Raw genomic sequence first — 20,797 nt, 5'->3', positions numbered from 1 at the left:
TGACTACACTGCTGGTCATCATTCTCCTCCTCATCCTCCTCTGTGCCTGTATGAGTTGGCTGATTAAGCTGATGGTGAAGAAGACCACTAAATCCGTCATTCAAGCACCCCAGGTGTGTACAACTGTTGACACAAATGTTAACAATAATGTGACAATGAGATATTATGATTATCGAGGCTTTGAGGAGTGGATACAGCGTCTTGGGCTGGATGACCTCTCCCTGGAGGATGATGACGAGGAGGAGGAGACCTCAGGCCTGTAAGCAAAAGTATTTAGTTTAATGAATCAGGGAGTCAGATAGTGGGAGGCGTGATGTGTCTGAGTGTTAAACTGAGGCAGATGCGTATCACCTGCTGTCTGCGGATGAAACTCAGAGGCTTCTAGGTGTTCATGTACTCCTTGTTTTATTTTCCTTTCAGGGTTTCATTGTTTTAACGATTCCAGATTTTATTGTGTGTTCCAAATTTCAAAATAACTACTAATCACTTTAATCATTTTTGTTTAATGAAGTACAGTTAAACATTTCTCTAGTTTGAATAAGCAGAATCATTTCTTTGTGTAGTTTATAGAGAATGTTGTATGTGATTTTGATTTCATAAATGTGTATTTGAATGCAATAAAAAAACGAAAAAAAACAACTGCAACTGATGAAGAGGATGAAATGGATGATGGATTCAAGGCCACCATGCTTCGAAAGTGCTAGTAACCTCTCCATGGTGGTGACCCTCGACTGTACGTTAAGTACATGGGTTGAAGACTCGTCAGTGCATAAATTAAATGTGTGACAATGATTAAAATTGTTAATGTGATTTAACTTTTCCTTTTCAGGGATGAAATGAGTATTTTGCTGTATTGCTGTAATCACATGTGTATGTATGTACCACCTTTCAAAGTGTAAGGTTTCCTAATAGGATAAGATAAGGTAAACCATAGGTCTTGTTACCTCCATACCATCGAGGCGTGGCCTTAAGCACCGTGCTAGACTAGGAGTAGTTAGCACAGGGTTCTTGTTTGCTTTTTCAGGATCTTTAGGGAAATATAGCTTCTGTGAGATAGGTGCATATGACTCATGACGTCTGTCCTGAGCGCCTTTAATACTTCAGTATTACAGGGGTTCTTCATTCCTTTGAGGGTGAGCTTCACAACTGCCCTTGTTGGCCGGAAGGCAGAACTCATGTGTCATGTGACAGAATAGGCATATTGTGGTACATAAGAGGGGAATTGTTATGATTTGCATGAAATGTTTTCAATGATTCATTTTATTTTTCCCTAGGGACATTAATTGTAATGGAATGATGTTACTGTGAGAGTTTATGTTTTCAATACTATTTGATTGTCTTATCTGACTTTTGTGGATTTGTACTGTAGATGCTGCTTCTGTTCTGAGGTACTCCGTGGGTAGTCTTGCCACTGTAATGTCTAGAGTATGGGTAGTCAGTATTGATCTCCTGATCAATAAGAGGGGATTGTTAGGGAATTTTCCATCATTAATATGCACTGGGTCAAACTAGGCTTTGCGGTCATAGCAAGGCCTCACCAAATGATAGGTACAGACACTGTCTCCCCTTGAGATAGTGGTAAACAGTGTGTCTGCTCCTTTTGGGGAAAACAGGAGCCATTTCTGATAGGGTTGCTATAGCAGCCGAGGTCAGATATGTGTTTGACTGTTTTCCCTGAATGGAGTCGAGGCAGCTGGAGAAGAAGTTTGATATAGTGTTGGATGTAGGACAAAGGTCTAAGCAATGTTTTGTCTATAGACCAGTACACTAAATTCTGTATATTGTAGATGCGTTAGATCTGTCCATATTTGGGCATGGCTCAACCCTGGACGTTATCTGTGTGGGTTATAGTCTATTCCCGGAGGAGAGAAGCCTCAGAATATGAAGGAAGCGTCAGTAGTATGTAATGTGTACTGATCATTCGCTCATTTCTCCTTGATCAAGTAAATAAACCTTTTTCAATACAAGACATCTGAGGACTCCTGTCTACTCCCTCCATTGTTATATGGGCTGCATAATTAAAATCTCTATCACTTTTAAGTCTCAGCTTTTTCTAACACCCTTTCCAAAAATAGTCCAGTCATTTGCATACCTGCAGTGTGATAACAGTGCTGCTGTGCGAAATAACACACAGCGCTGTATTTACAGATGAGCCTCTCTCATTTGCTGCCTTGACAAGACAAAATCTGTCAACTCCGGAAAATAAAAGGGGTAGAGATTCACAATTATCGTCACTCATTTTGCAGTATGTGTTGGCTTGCTACATCAAATTCTAACAGTGAGAGACTGAGAGACTGAAATACGAAACCAAGTAAGAACATTATCAGGAAGCTACTGTTAGATTTGATGGCATAATATAGTATTTTCATTTTTGCCACTGCAGTAATAGAGGAACAGAAGACACCTACAACCATCAACATCATATAATCATCATTCATCCTCCTTTGTGGTTGTGTTGTCATCAAACCAAAAGACCAGCAACATCATAGTGAGAAAACAAAATTACATATAAGCATGTGATTATTCAATTAGTGACTACATTTAAGTTTTAGCTAACATTAAATTGGTAATCCTAGCAAGCACCTAGAAGGCACAAGAGAGTATTTTCAGGTAGTGTTCTTCAGCATTTGGAGGTTTGAATTACTGGTGTTTATTTTCACTGCTGCTTGTAAGTCTGTTATAAAGATTATTTTTGGACGACTGTTTTCTCTTGAACTGGTAGTGAATGCTAATATTAGACCGGGTTTATCTATACCTGAATGTTGTTTATCCCACTTGTAATTAATGATTAATTATAGCCTACTATCTAAAGTGCATAACAATTGAAGCTGCAGCTTAAGATAAGTAGCCAAATTGCTAAACCCAAGTGTGTTGTGTTTCTTAGCTGTAGTTAGGTTGCTGCAAATATACTGCAGTTTGTTGCAAAGCTGTACTAAAATCTGGGACATAATAGGCTAATAGGTGATATCCAGGCAGGTTTACTCACACAAGTGTTACATGTTTTTTTCAGGTACTTCATTGTGATTAACCCTGAGAGGGGAACAGAAGCCACCCAGGCCTAAAAATACAAGAAAGCTCACAGTGAATCCTCGTTACCACTCTCCACTTTATAAGTTAGGTGTCCTTGTTTAAAATGTTTCTCTACCTTTCGATTGTTTCATTTATCTTTCTCTCACTCTGTGATTGATTTTCATTCTTGTGTCTTTTTCATTCAGTGAGCTGTGAACCTGGTTGTCAACCTTCTGCCAAATATAACAGAGTACTTTTGAAATGTGTTATCCTGCAATCCATTTATTTTTGCTTTTGTGGTTTGCTTTTAGCTCAGAATATTATAATTAACAGAGTGACAAAAAAAAGTAAATGGAAACCACAGCTACCAGTAGTTGACTGTAATTGTACATTTGTGAGTCACATTTCCACTGTTGTCACGTTCTCTGTATGTAGGCTTGCCCTTGATTAAAAAAAAGTATTACTAGCTGCCCTTAGAGGATTCATTTATATACAGTAGAGACCTTTAACAAATACAGACTAGAGGACAGAAAAAAAATGATTTTATTTTTTTTTACCAAACATCAATATACAGCTATACATATGGTCTGTTTGACAGTGTCTCTTTGACATTTTGAAATGCATTCATCTGCAGCAACAACATCACACTCTCCTCTGTCACTTAATTCAAATTTGATCCATTCTGACATTTATCTGACAAAACAAACATTGGTTTTGGTATTTTAAGCTATGTCAAGACAAATTGTATGAAAAGCAGCCACCATGGCCTCTGCTTTCCAGGGTGAGCAATGCCAGAAATGGACTGGCAGAGTAAATAAATGCTTTATTTCTAAAAGGTTTAATAGAAAAATAGACATGAATCTGAACTGTATACTGTAGGTAACTTAACAGTGCATGCTCTAATGTGCTGATATTTGTTACTTAACAAAAAGGGTAAGAGAAAGGAAATTGTCATGCAAACATATGCTTTGAGCTAACAGCTAAGCTAACATAAGAATTTGTTAATATACAGTAACTACACAGTAGTTGGACATGATAATGATATGTATAAAAACTCCCTCTCTGATTCATTGACTAAGGGCTGCACTTTCAGATATCAACTAAGAAAGCAGTCTAACGTATGTTAAAGGAGAAAACAGCTCAATCCAACGTTAGCTATTCTTGTGCAGTCAAATGTTTGACTTTGAAATTGCAATGGTTTTGGACTTTTTGTTGACTTCGTACAATTTCTTCAAATCCTAAGCGTCCCAAAAATATTCAAATTTTCTTCATGTGTGAAAAGCAAATATTCCTATTTTGTGCTATTAAATTTGCAAAGACCCCAGAATTTGCACAGAATTAGAGGGACTGTTTTCACCCAAGAAAGGACGGGGCCATGAGACAAGGGCAAAGTACCTGAATGTGCTGCTGTCATCTATAGGTCACCCCGGAGGTCTTCTGGTGGTTCTTACTATGTCTGTTAGATGGTGCAAACGTATCTATAGGTCACTTTTTGCTGGTTTAATTTTAAACCCAAACTGTCATTGTTCAATTAGCCATTACACATGAATATTAATTTCCTATGGGCATATGACTTTAACATAACTTGAATTCAGGCAAATACAAGACATCCATACAGTAATCTTACACTGTTTATATGGATGTGGTATTTTCAACATCACTTGTGACATCACAGATTAATGAAAATATATTGCGACTATACAGGCTGGTACCAATGATGTGACACATCCTTTAAAAGAGTGTACAAGGATCGCATTCGTTTCCTGGCGAAGTTGTCATGCTTTTATTTATGCTGCTACTAATGGAAAATAACAAAAATAAGGCCACATTACTTTCTTGTCATTTCTGCAACATGCGCTTCACAACGCCGCACATTTGGGGTTATGACTTGTTCTAAAGGGACATAGGCATTCGGAATTCCTTTTTATCTTTTGTTAACCACACAGAAAGGATGGCTCTATTTGCTCATGGCCCTCTTTGTAGCCTTCACTTGTTTGCATTTAGAGGCTTGACATTCTTTCTGCCTCATATCTCAATTTTGCTGAATAATTCATGCTTTTACAAGAATGTGAGAAGCAATGCAACCTACCTTAGCGTTGGAGTGCAGGAGGGGAAAATATACAAACAGTCCTGCTTTGTACAGGATGTAAATAACGATCAGAAACCCATAGAAATCAGGGCAGTGTTTAATTTAAAATAGACTGTACTGTACTATCACTCTTGCAAATGCTTTTGATGCAGTAAGAGTGGTGTTAGGAGACATTTCCTGGATATTAGATATCAGAGGAGCTTTAGTAGGAGGAAAACAAGATGACTGTGACTTTATGATGTATTTATTTGTTTAGGAGTTATCTGTTTTGAGATCCAGATGTCTATATATTCCTCAAGAAACTTGCCCAACACTGTCATACAGTAGATAAATATTTTTTATGAAGTGGCTCACCTGTTATAATACAGGTTAAAGACTGCTGTACGAAGCAAAGTAAGAATGCTGGTTCATTCATAGACAGACACGAAGAAAAAAGTCTTTGGAGTCCATAAATCTATGTCCAAGTACAATATGTGTATACAGAGTGTGATTTGGCTATAGTGCTGCCTTCTGTTAAGGAGCTATCCCTACCTTACTAAATAACACATCATCCAAAATAAAGTCTATGTATGCAATCTCTTCCTCACCTAAGTCTAATCTTTGGCAAATGAAGACAAAACCAGTCCACATGTTATAATTAGGGGCTTGCCAAAATTAGCTTCACCATTTTAAGTGTGTTATTTGACACATAATTCTATGTAGACTCTATTTTAATACCATAATTGCCCTAATTTTCAAGATTATACTGTAGATAATTTATGGATATCTTTCTACTCAGTTCACAGTTATCAATCTAAGGAGAATACAGTACAGAATATTCTCTTGATTATTATGCTTGTTTGACTTTACATTTTTTTTATTTTGTACATAAATTTGCTATTATATAATAACTATACTGCTGAAAGAATGTGTAGACTCACTGAAAACTCACCCTTCTAACATCAGCTACCTAATATTTCACCATTATCCCAATACCAATCTTTTTTGACTGACACCTCTGCTACTGTCTTATTTTACATGCAGAAGAAACAACAGTATTTGCCTTTATTAGTGCTTGTGAACCACTTTTGAATGTTAGTGAGTGATGCTGACACTGTAAATGGCAGGATATGTCAGCATATCATGTTATGGGCAAGACTGAGGTTACTGGTCTGTATGACATCCTTTTTTTGGGATTAAGTATTTAACCCTACTGAGATAATTCCTCATCTAAAATCATCTAAAAAAGGTCACGCTAACTTTGATGTAACTTTAGAGGATTTCAGACTCCAGGGTTGGATGTGTTGAGAATTTATTGGCCTGTGTAAGACTAATGTGACAGCACTGCAGTGACACATCTTTTTTTTAAATCTCTTTCTCTTTCATCATAAAGTTTAGCCTTACTTTATGTGCGTAGGTCTATAACATTGAGTCAAGTGCCGACGGCCATAAAAGATGCTCATAGACTCTCACAGCCAAAAATACGAACTCTATAATATCATAGTGCGAGTGGAGCAGGGCACTCACTAATTTTCTTTTATTGGGACTTTGGCTCATTCCTTGGGAATGTCCTTTATCACCATAACATTGGACGTCCATGTGCAAAGAAAGCAACCTCAACCGTACCAGGGCACGATCCTACCGTAAAACAGTCCTGGATATTCACCAAGGAGGAAGCAGCATAAAACTTGTCACATGTAGCACACACTGTCTGCGGTGTCCACTCATTGTTTGAAGTAACAGGACCAGATGGGTTCTGAAAAGTAAATCCTTCTCATTCCTCACTCTCTTCCTCATCCCCCTTGGTGCCTTTACTCCAGCGCTGGAAGCAATGAACAGTTGAAGCCAGGAAGAAGCTTGTCATGATGGCCACAACAGACACTGAGATGCCAGAGAAAATGATGATGAGCAGGTCCGTTAGAGTCAGGGTGGCCTGGCACTCGCGGAAGCTGTCCTTTGAGAGCTGGGTCAGGGACACACGTCTGCCGTCCATGGGGAGGGAGCACTCCATGCCTTCCACTCCTATGTCAAAACAGGAAATATGATGAGACAGATATACTTATTGTGCAGTTTGCACTAATGTCAGCAATCCAAAAGTCCAGAAGTATTAAAGTTGTTGATTTCCCCATTAGACTCACAGCTCAGACAGCCCACACAACCTACACATGAGGTTGGTCTGAAACTATGTAGAGACAGAATGCATTTTTTAGTTATCCTGTTTGTAAGCATTTGATTTGGACAATATTGTGCTGTTGAAAATCTAAATTCAACAGGGCAATGTAATGAAAGAGTGGGAGCTGATTTAATAACTGTAGGGTCGATCAGAAGTCTTCGCTTATGAGTTGAAGTCGCACAGTGTGTACAGTACACCCACCCACAGCATGACTGTAGGTTCACTGTGGGAATAAAGTCGAAATACTAAGAAAATGTGAAGCACTGTACAGTATACTGTTAACTTCTTAATCTACTTTACAGAACACATCAAGTTTGTTTTTATTTCTTAGTGAAGCTCTATTTTTGTTCTTCAGTAATTGTGTCTGCCTCTGACAAGAAGCTCTTGAATCTTTAATAAAATTAAATAAACATCCATTTAAATAATTTTGGTGATTTAATGGCATTCGCAAAAGCCTCTGAGAATATATTATATATATATCTCATTAAATGTGGCACCTGGTTACATGTCAGAAATTTACGGATATATCAGTGAAGGGCATCGACTGAAACAGGGGCACCTTGACCAAACTCATCTCACGATGAAAGCATGATAAATCAGTGAGTGCTGCTCTCCGTGTCGCTGTTTATTGTTCAGACATCAGTTAAATGGAAAAGGACATTGATGGTGGCTTATTGGATTTCAAGGATACAGATCTTCAAGTGAATATCTCTCTCTCTAACTCATGATTACTGATGAGAACAGTCTTGGATCATTAAAGTCAGTTTAATCATGTTATGCTAAAGACTAGTGACTATTATTACCACTGAAAATACAGTAGAAAATGTTCAGTTTCACATGCTTAGTCTTGAGTTTTACTCACAACTTTCTTAACTTATAAGGTTAATTTGGCAAGTTTTAATTAGACAAGACAGTTCCAAGCCTATAGATAATACATATCTAATTACTGTCATATCCCTAACACTGTAAACACTTCAGGTGATAAGGTATGCTTATGCAGTCAGTATGTTACCTTCATATTGGCATTGTGCAGTATAAAAAAGCCATATTGATGTGGATGTTAGCTTCTAGGTGGGTAGATATGAAGCCTTGCGATGTGGGTGGCTACTTTTCCACTGATATTGCACATGCAAATGCACACACTTGGCAGTACATCAGTACATCAGTTCTGGGTCTTTGCTCAACAGTCAGCACATTTTGCACCATGCTTTGTTATCATACAAATGCAACAGCTCCTCTTGGCTACAGTTATGTTCATTGATTAAACTGCTTTAATTCTGATTGAAATCTGCTACTTTTTGTTGGTAATCGATAGCTAATATTTAAATGTGACATTAGGTATTATAGAAATGACACAAATTCAGAATGAATAGAAAATAGCTAATAGTGAAATGAAAAATCTGAAATGATTTGTCTGTCTATCTTGTGCTTGATATGTAAAACCTTGTGTTATGTGACAATGGAAAAAGAAATAATGGAAATTAGTGATGGAATGGAGCTCGTTTCCATGCTCCTCTGTTTGACTCTGTACAATATTAATTAGGTTTATAACTGAACTCTAAAGGCGCTTGATAAAATTTAGTGACACTAATCCCTTAATACAAGATACAGATTTCCCCTAACATTCAATTAGTAGAGGATACAGGATGTCAAACACACATATACACACACACACACACACACACATATTATTACAATGCCACTTTTGCAACCAGAATAAGTGACAGTGCAAATATTTTGTTGTTTTCAATTGTTGTGAACGTATATAATGTATTTGACACACACCATCATTGATCTGATGAGGTTCTGTGTGACCATAAACATTCATTAATATTAGAGTGTTTGTAATGGACTATTTGTTGTATCCAGCAGGTTTTCACATTAATGAACAGAAGTAAGTAGTGCATTAGCTTGGGTCTATTTTTTAGATTAATACACATTGGGTGCACTGCTGTTATTGTGGAATTGACTCAAAATAAACTAGTTCATGGTAATGAATGTCAATATCACCCAGTGCAGACTTTTTTGGTTTTGGACAACAATGGAGGTCTGTGACACAGAAAATATGAAGAATAAACAATATTACCAGCAATTTTCCATTAAATGTTGCCACACACAAACACACAGTAAATCCAAGTCCTACTATGGTCATTTGTAGAGAGTCTTTCATTAGTGTTTATAACCTGTGTATCCTATATTTGCACTTTTTTATCTATTTTTGTGTGTTGCCCCTATCGGAGCATACAGGCCCCAACAAGGATAACCAAAACCAGAGCATCCAGCAAATGTTTTCTGGATCAGCTCTGCAGAAAACTCAAGTAGCCTGGATGATCAGATAAACGGAGTCAGAGGTAAACCCAGCACTAAGACTGAGGCTTCAACCTGACCATCCAGCCAAGGAAGAGTAAACCCTTTCCTGGCATGATTATTTCCAAGACATGTCTACAGTATGTGTGCAGAATCACAGATCAAAACAAATAAATAGCCTATTACATGTGAGAAAACTGTGTATTCACATTTGCAACATAACATATAACATCTACTGGCCTTACAAACAAGTGCACAATATGTTTAGAGGTAGTTAGAGGAGTTATGAGCTGGAGATGTTTTATTTTGTATAAAAAATGCAATATTCTCATTGTGTTGAATATATTATTTATGCTAACTATATGTGGACCATATGGTTATGATGAATAACCATATGGCCCACACTTTAATAACAGCAGTTCAGTTTAAAAAGTCCAGTTTGACTCAGCGGGGCTTTTAGAGGAGAGAATTATTTTACTGTAAGATGTCCAACTTTGTTCACAGCATTTTGTGAATGGCTTGAACTATAAAAACATGCAATATATGAGATGTGAAATCTTGTGAAGTCTTGTGAAATTACATTTGCTTTGCTGTACATGGCAGCAGATGAGGTCTGCACACTGTTTAAACAACTCCAGGGAGGCTTAAAGAAAAAAAACCCTCTTCAAAACATTTATTCAAGCTCAACACATTGTGCAAAAAAGACATACCCTGCAATGTGCTTTTGAGATGGATTTTGTACAAAAACTCTTCCAATAAATGCCTGACTGTTAAATGATAAAACATAAACAGCAGAGGAATAAATGTGCATTTAGACAGAGGCAGACCCAGACTGAATGCACTTGACTATTGCATGGATGTAACACACTTTACTAAAAGAAGACAGAAAACTTTGAATAAATCTGAAAATTCTAATTATTGGAGAACCTGTCCTGTCCCATCCTGCTGTCCCAAAGATGAATGGCTCATATTTATATTCACAGTGTACTTATTGCATGGTAAAGTAACCCATCACGCCAGAGACTTAGCCTTTGTCTTTGAGACGGTTCTGTCTGGTCTTGCCTGTCCTAGATGCTTGATTAATAACATCTGAGTCTGAAATTATCCTGGTGAACACATGGCCCCTGCAGGAGTTACAGTATCAGCACATTTATCATCATCAGCAGAGTTAGTGAAGATATTAACGGTGGGAAGAGACGATAAAATTAGATTATTTGTATTAGTATTTCCAACAATGCTTTTGTTAGTTGTTTTTCATATTAGTCTGAGCATCAAGACCTGCTCTGAAATGTATATGTATTATGTCAATTGTTTTAATACAAATATGCATTGTCTGTACCGTCTAAAAAATAAATGTAAGGAGAGAGCTTTTAAGTGGAACTACATAGCTGCAGTTAAGATCTAATGTTATACAATAGAAAGTACAGGCTTATTACACAGCCTGACACAACGGAGAATTACTGAACAGCTGGGGTATTTGGCTAAAAGTAGAATCTTCTGGAACAAACATAATGATTTCTCTGTATTACATGCTTGTTTGTGACAATGTGTGTACTTCATCCACGGAGAGATGATGTCCAGATTTGAAGTGAATGTGGCCTCAGATTAAAGGATGTAGGAAGCTGAAACTTGCAACCTAAACTGGAGTCTGATATTGAAGTGATCCATTTCCACAGATGAGATACACTTTTATTCCACCGCAATTCTGCTAACAAATATAACCTAATAAAACTCCAAGTTCACGTCATAATAAAATAATGAGCATAATGAGCAGCCAAGTAGGAAAACCTATTCACAGTATGAGTGATTGGGACAGTTACAATATCTCCCACTTGGCAAATATCACTATCAAACAGTCAACAAATTGGTGGCAAAACTGCTGCAATAAAATTCATCATTTATTCTAATTCAACTATAAGAAACTGAGTTACACACTATTTGTTGGCTTCATGTCTCACTTGTTTACAAACAGCTATAAATATGTGCATGAGCGCTCCCAAGTCGGAGTAAAATTAGGTTTTCTCATTCTGCCAACATACTGTGAAAGCAGCATTACCATAGTGAGCAGCTAAAAGTCGCTAATTACCAACTGACCAATTACTGAAATACTTCAATAGGCTACATCTTTTTTTGTTGAGATACTAGCTAACTAGCCACTGATTAGCTCCAGGATGTTTCAGTACCCTTTATTCATATTTCTATGATAAATAACGACCTCCAAATTGCAGTGACAGAAAGACAAGAGTAGATTTCAATGCTAAAGAGATCAATGTAAACTGTACAAACAGATCTACCTGACCAAATGCACATATTTATTTCCTCTCAACAAGCTCCAGGTTTTTCTACCAACAATCTTAGAGCTTTGGCAGCCTCTTCAATTCAAGTAAGTGTCAGCTGTTTGCATGCACTGGGCTGTGTGTGTAACGGGTGTTGATTTGGCACTTCATCATGCCAACTATATGTGTTAGAGGTTAAAAACTGACATTAAAATATTGCTGAACTGTTGCACTGGTAAGATCTGGAGAACAGAATATTAATGTTGAGAATTGTATTTGATGTTTAACTCCTCACACAAAAAAGCAGCAAAGAACATATTATAGTGAACTGTCTGGGGGTGCAGGAGAGAAACTAACTTTGTTTTGTACTTATTCAGGATTATTCTGTTTAGTAGTAATGTACTACAGTTCCAGATGGAGTCTCTAAATGTCCAGGGATTCCTTGAATGGGTCAAATGCAGGTTGACTGCATGCTTTTACATGTTTAGTGGAGCGTGTTTGTGTGAAAAGGGGTATACAAGATGTTCCACCTAAGCTTATATTAATGAAAGCTGTACATTTTAATTAATTGTGACCCCTCACCACTTGCAGAGCATACTGATGAAGCGATCAATTTACAAAACCTGTAACTGAGCACATGAATAAAGAAAAAGAAAAATTAAAGAGATTAAAATAGAATTTAATAAGTATAGAATATAATTAAAATTTTTATACGATCTTTTATATGCTCAGCAAGAATCATAGTGGATGGCATGACTAATACATCATTTTTAATAATAAAAAAAAAATTACAGTGAGCCAGTGTCAGCTCTGGAAATGGATAAGCTGGTAATAATTTTTTAGTCCATAAATGACTTCAAACATACTATGACCTCACATTAATGTGGTCGGTGCAGGCTAGTGCACAGTAATACAGCACAAATCATGCTCATACACTATCAGGTATGTAAGCCCACACAGCTATGTTACATTCCTGGCACAGAGAGTTGATGGATTACATTTAGGATTACAGCCAGCCATGGGGATAGGCTATCTGCTGTCCCAGCCGTGATTGATCTACCTAGCTGTGACAGACTGATATCGAAAGGCTTGTTTCGCCTCCCTCCTTCAACACCACATGGTTCGTCCAGATTGATCTCTGCAACAGTAGCAAAGGAAAAAAATCACCATAATCTTGCATCCACAGACTCCAGCACAAGTTGGTAAGTCTGCATTTGTCCCTAAAAAATGATGTCTAGACACTCCTCTTAGGAAATCCAGGAGATAATGATTCACATAACTGTCCACTCCCCTCTTTATTAAATGAGATGAATGTGCTACTCAAGTCCAATACTTGGTAAATGTAAAAAAGAAAAGAACCAGGCAGATATAATTAAAGAAAGTTGCAGGCCCAGAAAAGGGACATCTGAAGGAAAGATTATGAGAGATTAATACAAGGAGAGTGCATGAGTAGGAGTTGGAGGGAGAAACAGTGTGGTGAATGTGTGAAATGAATGCACAAAATGACAGGCACTCATGTGACAGTGGGGTGAGGGTGAATCATTCAGCAGGGGATTCCTTCTGTGTAGAAACTCACTGACATCACTGGACCATGGACACATTCATAATGTTTTATCAGAAAAGCACACATGCACAACCGGGAATTTATTCATCACAAATACAAGAAGATGATAGTAAGGGTGAAAACTATTAGATGCCCTTTTAATCCTTTTTTTGTCATAATAAAAAGCAGTTTGTGTTTTCCATATATTATGATGAAACAGTTGAATACGCAGGTCAAGTTTATGCTTCACACTCGAACACACACAGGCCCACAGAAAGGTATTAATGCATGATTCTGCACACTGCCAGTGATACAAAGCTTTTCGCTTCTCGCCTTTTATTTCTGACACTTGGCAGAATGTCTTTTTCTGTTTCCGTACATGCAGCAGCTGATTCTATCACACTGTGTAATTCTGTCCATCTTTTTCACACTCGGCTCTCCTTTGCCAGCACTATCTCTCACATCCCAACTTTAAATAAACATGAAATTAGGCCAAGATAAAAGAAGCTGTCAGCCTGTGGTAATACAATAGATATTTTCTCTTCATATACCCATTAGCAGCAAAGATAGCAAATATTTGGGCACTGTATCAACACACGTATCTTATGTAGTGCCGGTCATCAGTGGCATCATATTTTTAGAGCTGATCATTCCATGTGGTAACAGTCCTCTGCGGAGCAACTCGATAGGCTGTGAAGGAAAATTCAGACTTTGACCCTGTCACCTGAACTGCTAGTTTGTAGTGAAACTGTTTAGGTCATGAGAAGTGTTGAAAGCAAAGCCACGATGGGCCTCAGACTCCGTCTCCCATGGGAGTTGGCCTGCATTGCCCTGTAGGCAGCTCTGGCTCCAATTACCCTGGCCAATGTGCCGTAGAACTGTGTCACTCTGAATTATACATAGCCTTTGTTCATCCTTAACCCAAGAGCACTGGAGACAGCAGTGGATCATGTTTACACTCATCCATCCATTTAAACATGCATTAACCTGATTTGGGACGAAAGAAACATACAAATGTCACCAAAAGCAAATGCACAAGGGAGCAGACAACTATACAGCATGCATGTCTGTCTGGTTTATTTGCAGTATAAAAGGACTTTTGCATTATATTTATGTGGGAGATACTGAATCAGCCAGATTCACAACCATGTGGAAAGAAATCTGTTTTTTTCTATAAAAAAAAAAAGGAGTCTTGAATTTTAAGTATGTTCCACCCACTCATGATGGTGACCTGCAGTAATCAAAGTTATGCAAACAGAAAAGTGTGCTGCTTTGAGTGATCAAAATCACTGGGGAAATCAAGATGTGAAAAATGGAATGGGAATTGGGTTTACAGCATGGGCTCCACAGCTGCTACATTATGCAGGCCATCACAGAGGGAACCATAGATATCTCAGGATGACTTTTAAAATAGCAGCATGTTATCATCACGATTTATTGACAGTTTTTAAATTAGCTTAAGCTTCTCCATTCTGCTGGTGCTTTATTAGTTTGCTGAAAGTTGTGAGTGGTTTAGGGTGGTGACATCAGCAGCCTTATTGATGATACTGAGCAATCTGCTGGCACACCTGGTGTATATTATGTGATTACAAACACCTATATGCTCCTGGAGATGGTTTCAACCTTTAAGTGTTCAGTTTCTCTTGTTTTATTACCTTGATACCCAATGATTTAGCTAATTTTCTGAGAATTAGGTTATTTTGTACTGGTTAAATATTTCAGAAGCACATATTACCTATGTTTGGGGTATGCGAGACCATTGCTGTAATCGTGATTAAATGCAATTAAAGTTAATCTGTCCTACATCTGTGACAATGCATTTTTATGCAGCAGTACCCTCCCAAATCCCAAACATGTGTGCAGTAGTCTAATTGGATTTCCGAGCAAACATGCTTATGTCTGGAGTGCTCATGCTTTTTGAGTATCATTGCGGTTGGTTTGGTCCACACGCACAACTTTTCAGCTCTTTAACTGATTTCTTTCACGATAAAAGGGGAATGAGGATGCAATGAGCAATTTCTGTCCTTATAATTGAGTTTCTCTATGATGAATGAAACATTAAGTTGAAACACCCACTCCAATGATGAACAAAAGCATATCAAGTCAACCTCATTCACTAATGTGTCCATCTGCTATTGTGCAACCACTTATACAGCGATCCAGAGAATAGGTCAACACATTTTTCTGTGATTGAGAGAGCTCAGTCATTATGTTTATTAGGTCTGGCTCTATGATGCCTGAATGTTTCCACCAGCGTTTGTGAATCTAACTCACTATAATCCTCCCTGCTGCTTTGCGTTTGTTCAGGAGTAGATTTGGGATCCATAAAGTTTCAATGTGACACAGTAGTCAAACAGAAACATCCTGAGCAAACAATAGTCAGCTGTCAAAACTCTAAGGATAGGTGATAAACACATCAAAGGTTCTGAAAGAAAATCTGAAACTTGGTCCATTAGTATAATCTTCAGTCATTGGAGACAGGCAGAATTGTCCTTTAAATATATGATTAACACAAATACAAGCAATGACACATCCACACACACAAATGCAACCATGATGAATCCAATTTTTTTAAGCTCTATGTTCCTCTAACAAATATCTTAAATAATTTGATGAGTCACGCTTTATTTTGACAGTCTTGAAGAAAGAAAAATAAAGCAACTTTTCTATAAATGACACACAAAGGAACACAAAGACTTGTTTTGGAGTATATTTTGAGTTCAGTGAAACAACCTCTTGTCTCTTGGCCAGTTACAGAACAAATTTGCATTTCGGTAGAGGAGAAGGGGCTAAGGTGACAAACAATAATAATTCCCCGATGCTGAAATGTTATTTGTCATCCAAACTTCCAGTTTAATTAGCATTACAAAGGACCAGAAAGCAAAATTCGGGACAGCTTTTATTGGACAATGATAAACACAATTATACAAGAATGCAAAACAATTCATATACCTAATACAAATAAGCATGTGTGTGTGTGTGTGTGTGTGTGTGTGTCTGTGTGTGTGTGTCTGTGTGTATTTTGTCCATAACGGCGGGCTCATCTCTGGGCATGAAGTAAACAGTCACTGATGGGGGTATGAGGGCTGCATATGAGGTGAGATTGACATTACTAACTTAATTTGAGTGTATACACTAGAGCCAGTTGGTAGCCATGCCAGTAGCTTGGCTAGGCCTTTGGCTTCTCCTTCTTTGTTGTTGATGTATGCCTGGCCAGCACTGCTAATGCAATTCATTATGCTTCGCAGTTGACAACACTTAGAACCCGTGATTAATGCATTTGCTGCCTCCTACTTGGGGGCATTAGGTATTCTTGCCAGTTTGTCAACTTCACTTCCTCACAGGCCCAAACTTATCTGTTTTTAGGGCAAATGCAAAAAGAACCTAGAGGAAAGTGAGGGCGGTATCGATAGTAAGGAACATCATGGCCTAAATGTATATAAGCTTTTGTGAGTTGTCAGCAGTTTGCAACATCCAGCCTGTGCTTTTTAGGGTAGCTGAATTAAAGCTTTTGCCAGATGTAATACAATTAGGATTTGAGTTAGACTTTCTACTTTTTTAATTTAAAAATATAAAAATATGTTTATGCTGAGAAAGCATATTCACAAAATCATGTTAAAACATCCATATACAGAGGCTGTGATGTCTAAGCATTTGCACTTAGACTAGATTAACTGCTTTGCCTGAATCTTAGGTTTGATTTATGGTGCCTTTAGTTCCTTTCGCACACTGCAGATGATTTCGGCAATTGCAGTTCAGTTTTTGGACAAATGCTGTTCTTTGTAAACAGGTCAACATTTCATACCCAAACAACCTTGGATCAGTTACAGAAATAAATGTGCCCACTCCTTAACTGCACACCTTCATACACAAACCCTGTATCTGAACATTTTGTACTGTTTTTGTCAACTGAATTGCGTTTTTAGAATATGCCCTACAAATATATGGATACACTATATGTCACATACTGTGAGCCACATTTATCCTAAATTCTCAGATTAAGCCAAAATCATGTAATGTGTCAAATCCACACTTTTATCTGAATATGATAACAGCACAAGCTACTAATCATGTGTGGTTGAAATGTCAGATCTGTTTATTTTTGCCTCCTCGGCTCCCACGTGCTGGCTTGCACAAGATAACTGTCTGTGTCCTCTGTTTTGTTAAGGACACGAACGGTAATATACATAGAATTGACCTTTAGTTAAACCACTGATTATTCCCTCTGAATAAAACATGATTTTGATTTGTCTCAGAACAAATGGCTTCTGACAGGTGTAGTAGATATTCTCTATAGTCCACTGAATCATATGAACACAAATTTGAACAATATGTTTTGTGTGTTCACCAGGAAATATACTGCACCCATTATAAGAAGCCAGCGACTCTGGCTGTTGAGACCAATCAACTACATGTAAATAGATCTCACCCACAACACATCTGAAGGGACATGGTGATACCATGTCTTGTCTTGTGTTTTTCCCCAGATGCGCATGCACACATTGAGACTGCCTCACAAACACACACACACACACACACACACACACACACAACTAAACTTCAGCCCTGTTACCTAACTCAAAGCTCCAGGCTGAATCACAGTGGCAGACAGTGTCTATAGTATGGGCCCTAAAAATCCACATGGATAGGGCAACAAACCCTGCTTATTTCCATTGATGTAGGGCTTTTCTTTTGATAATATTGCTAAAATACAGTGTCCACCAAATGGAAAGTATTATATAAATCAGTATTATATAAATATAAGCCTTAAATTGATTGAATTGACTACCACACAGAATAGAGGACAGTGCTTTGTTTATATGGTTTGTTTAAAATTCCTGATATGAGTCGTTTAATATCTTGCTCCATGTTGGACAATGCTGCATTTTATGTACTTTCATTCTAAATATTTAAATGAATCAAATTTCAAAACATAGCATCCTTGTCACAAGTGCTATTGTCTCACATTACACAATCAGTCTCACACATTATATGCTATGGGGGTGGAGGAAGAAAGAGACAAAATTAGAACAAGGGAGAGAGGGGGGGGGTTCCCTCTTCAACAGGGAAAACATAAATAGACCAGAGCTGTGTTATGGCAATGGATTTGCCATAATACTGTTGTATGTTGTGTTTAGATACGCTTTATTTGGGTCAACAACATGAAAACAAAATTCTTCCTAGATTTTCTTACTCACCGTTCGGAAGCTTGTTACTGTTCTCCATCAGCCATGTGAACAGGTTGGCAAAGTTGCAGTTGCACACCCAGGGATTGCCCTCTAGCCTCACCACTCGCAGGGAGGGCAACTGACTCAGTGCCCGAACCTTTAGGGTGGACAGGGCATTACGCTCCAGTTCCAGTTCTCTTAGTGAGGTGAGGCCCTGGAAAGCATCCTCATTCACCATGCTCAGATATGGGTTGTTGCCAAGGCGTAGTTTGATCAGGCTCCGGGACTCCCCAAATGTCCCCTTGGGGATTTCAGTCAAATTGTTGCTGCCCATGTCCAAGAAGACCAGCCTGGAGGAAGTGCTGAGAGTCCCCGGTTCTATGTGGGAAAGGGTGTTGTTTCGGAGGTCCAGGTAGACCAAGTCACTGTACAGAACCAGGAAGTCTGAGGGGATGCGGGGTATCCAGTTGTCAGCCAGCAAAAGCCTGCGCACATCCAAGGGGATCTCATTGGGTAGACGGGTTAGCCCTCGGCCACTGCAGTCCACAGTGTGAGGATCTGGGCACAGGCAGGTTGCTGGGCAGTTTTCCCCCCGGGTCCATAAGACAGAGGACAGCAAGATGAGGATAAGTTGGAGCCAGCAGACACATGGCAACATGGTCATGGGGGTGAAATGAGTTAGGGTGGAAAGAGTCTCAGGGTATGGACAATTAGGAGAGGATGGGGTGGGGCAGAGAACAAGGGGGTGAGGGTCAGAGGGCAGGAGATCAGGACAAGGGAGGGGAAGGGGAGAGAGAAAGGGGGTGGACAGGGATCAGTCCTCGTAAAGGAACATCCTGCTGTTGTGGAGATGGAAATCTGGAAGGGCTCAGGAATTGGGAAGCGGCAGTGCAGCGGCAAAAACACTTTTCCAGGAGATCATGTAGCAAGCTGCTTGGATTGAATAGCAGACCGCCTGCTTTGAAGAAGCAAAGAGAGGGAGATAGTAAGGAGTAGGGAGCGGGAGAGGGAGAAAGACAGAGCTTAACAGAGAGGGGAGGGTAGCTCAAGAGAGGTAAATAGACACGAGCGAGCTGGGGCTGATGAGAAGGCGGGGGCACAGACAAGGGAGAGGGGGGTTCAGGAGGGGGCTCTGTCCGCCACGCTACCCCACAGTTGATCTGGCGGCAGTGACAGACAAAGACAATAAGGTCTCTGACACAAAAGGATATATGGAGCTGTGATTCAAGCATGACAAGCAAAGAGTAACATCGTTGCATCCCTCCATTAGTCCCAGGTCTCTGTGTAGAAAAGCCTGACGGTCTGAAACGAGAGAGAGAGAAGCCCACAGAACATCGCTCAAGTGTGTGGTAAGGTTATCCCCCCTTATTATTCCCTCTCTGAGCTTCCAATGTCCAGCAACATGCTGTGAAACGACAGCACAGCTGAATGTTACACTGTCCGGCACGGTATCAAGGCTGTGTTGCTGTGCAGAGAGAATCCAAATGTCCAGGCAGGAGATTCATGCATGTAGATCGCAGTGCTGAGCTGCACACAGCCATGCCAATCCAATGTCTGCTTCTGAATCTAGCACGGTTTATCTCATGCCCTCTCCCCTCTCCTTATTTCCAGGGAGGCGTGCCTGAGCCATGCTGTCAACATGTGATGTCACTTCCTACAGTGTGAAGAAATGACAGTTATATCTGGAAAAAAACATACAAACATAGAAATCTTATATTTATAATACAGCTTTATTTGTGTGACTGTGTGCTTAAAAATATTCATTGGAGACAAATTGCATTAGAAAAAGGACATTCTGCTTCCCATTCCTGCACCTTTTCACCTGATTTGTAAGCTGCTAATAATAACAAGCCCTTGACACTAATCCTCACTTGTTTGACAGTTTAAGAGAATATCTTGTGAAACAGAGGCAGGATTACAAAAGCCCCTCGCAGGATCTTCATTAGTTGTATACAAATAGAAAACTGTGACCTTTTAGAATATGCAGCATTAACCTTCATCCATAAATATTTACTAACCTATTCTCTTTACACAATACCAGCATTAGCACACTGAGTTCTGGTGTAGTTAAAAAATGTTAATGGCATTTGACATGCCATCTTTATATGAATCAATTGTCCCTCTCATTTATGCATTTATATGACTGCTCTATTTTGGATAGTAAAATTGAGGTTCCATGAGTCTTAAACTGTAATGGAGGGAAGATGATTATTTCAAAATGTGTATTGAATTTCCTAAATGGGATTTGCTCCA

The 20,797-nt window shown here is 38.8% G+C and overlaps 1 protein-coding gene across 1 annotated transcript; it reads right to left on the bottom strand.

The window, feature by feature from the left end:
* Positions 1-6,851: 6,851 nt before the first annotated feature.
* lrrc38b (leucine rich repeat containing 38b) lies at positions 6,852-19,202 on the bottom strand. The gene is made up of 2 exons (XM_053316379.1): positions 18,575-19,202; positions 6,852-7,099 (listed from the first exon to the last, which is right to left on the bottom strand). The coding sequence occupies exons 1-2, from the start codon at positions 19,200-19,202 to the stop codon at positions 6,852-6,854; spliced, it is 876 nt and encodes a 291-aa protein (XP_053172354.1).
* Positions 19,203-20,797: the final 1,595 nt, after the last annotated feature.

This window comes from Scomber japonicus, chromosome 3, assembly GCF_027409825.1.
Source record: "Scomber japonicus isolate fScoJap1 chromosome 3, fScoJap1.pri, whole genome shotgun sequence".
NCBI lineage: Eukaryota > Metazoa > Chordata > Actinopteri > Scombriformes > Scombridae > Scomber > Scomber japonicus.
Note: the sequence above shows the minus strand (reverse complement) of the source record. Positions and strands in the feature narration are given on the sequence as shown.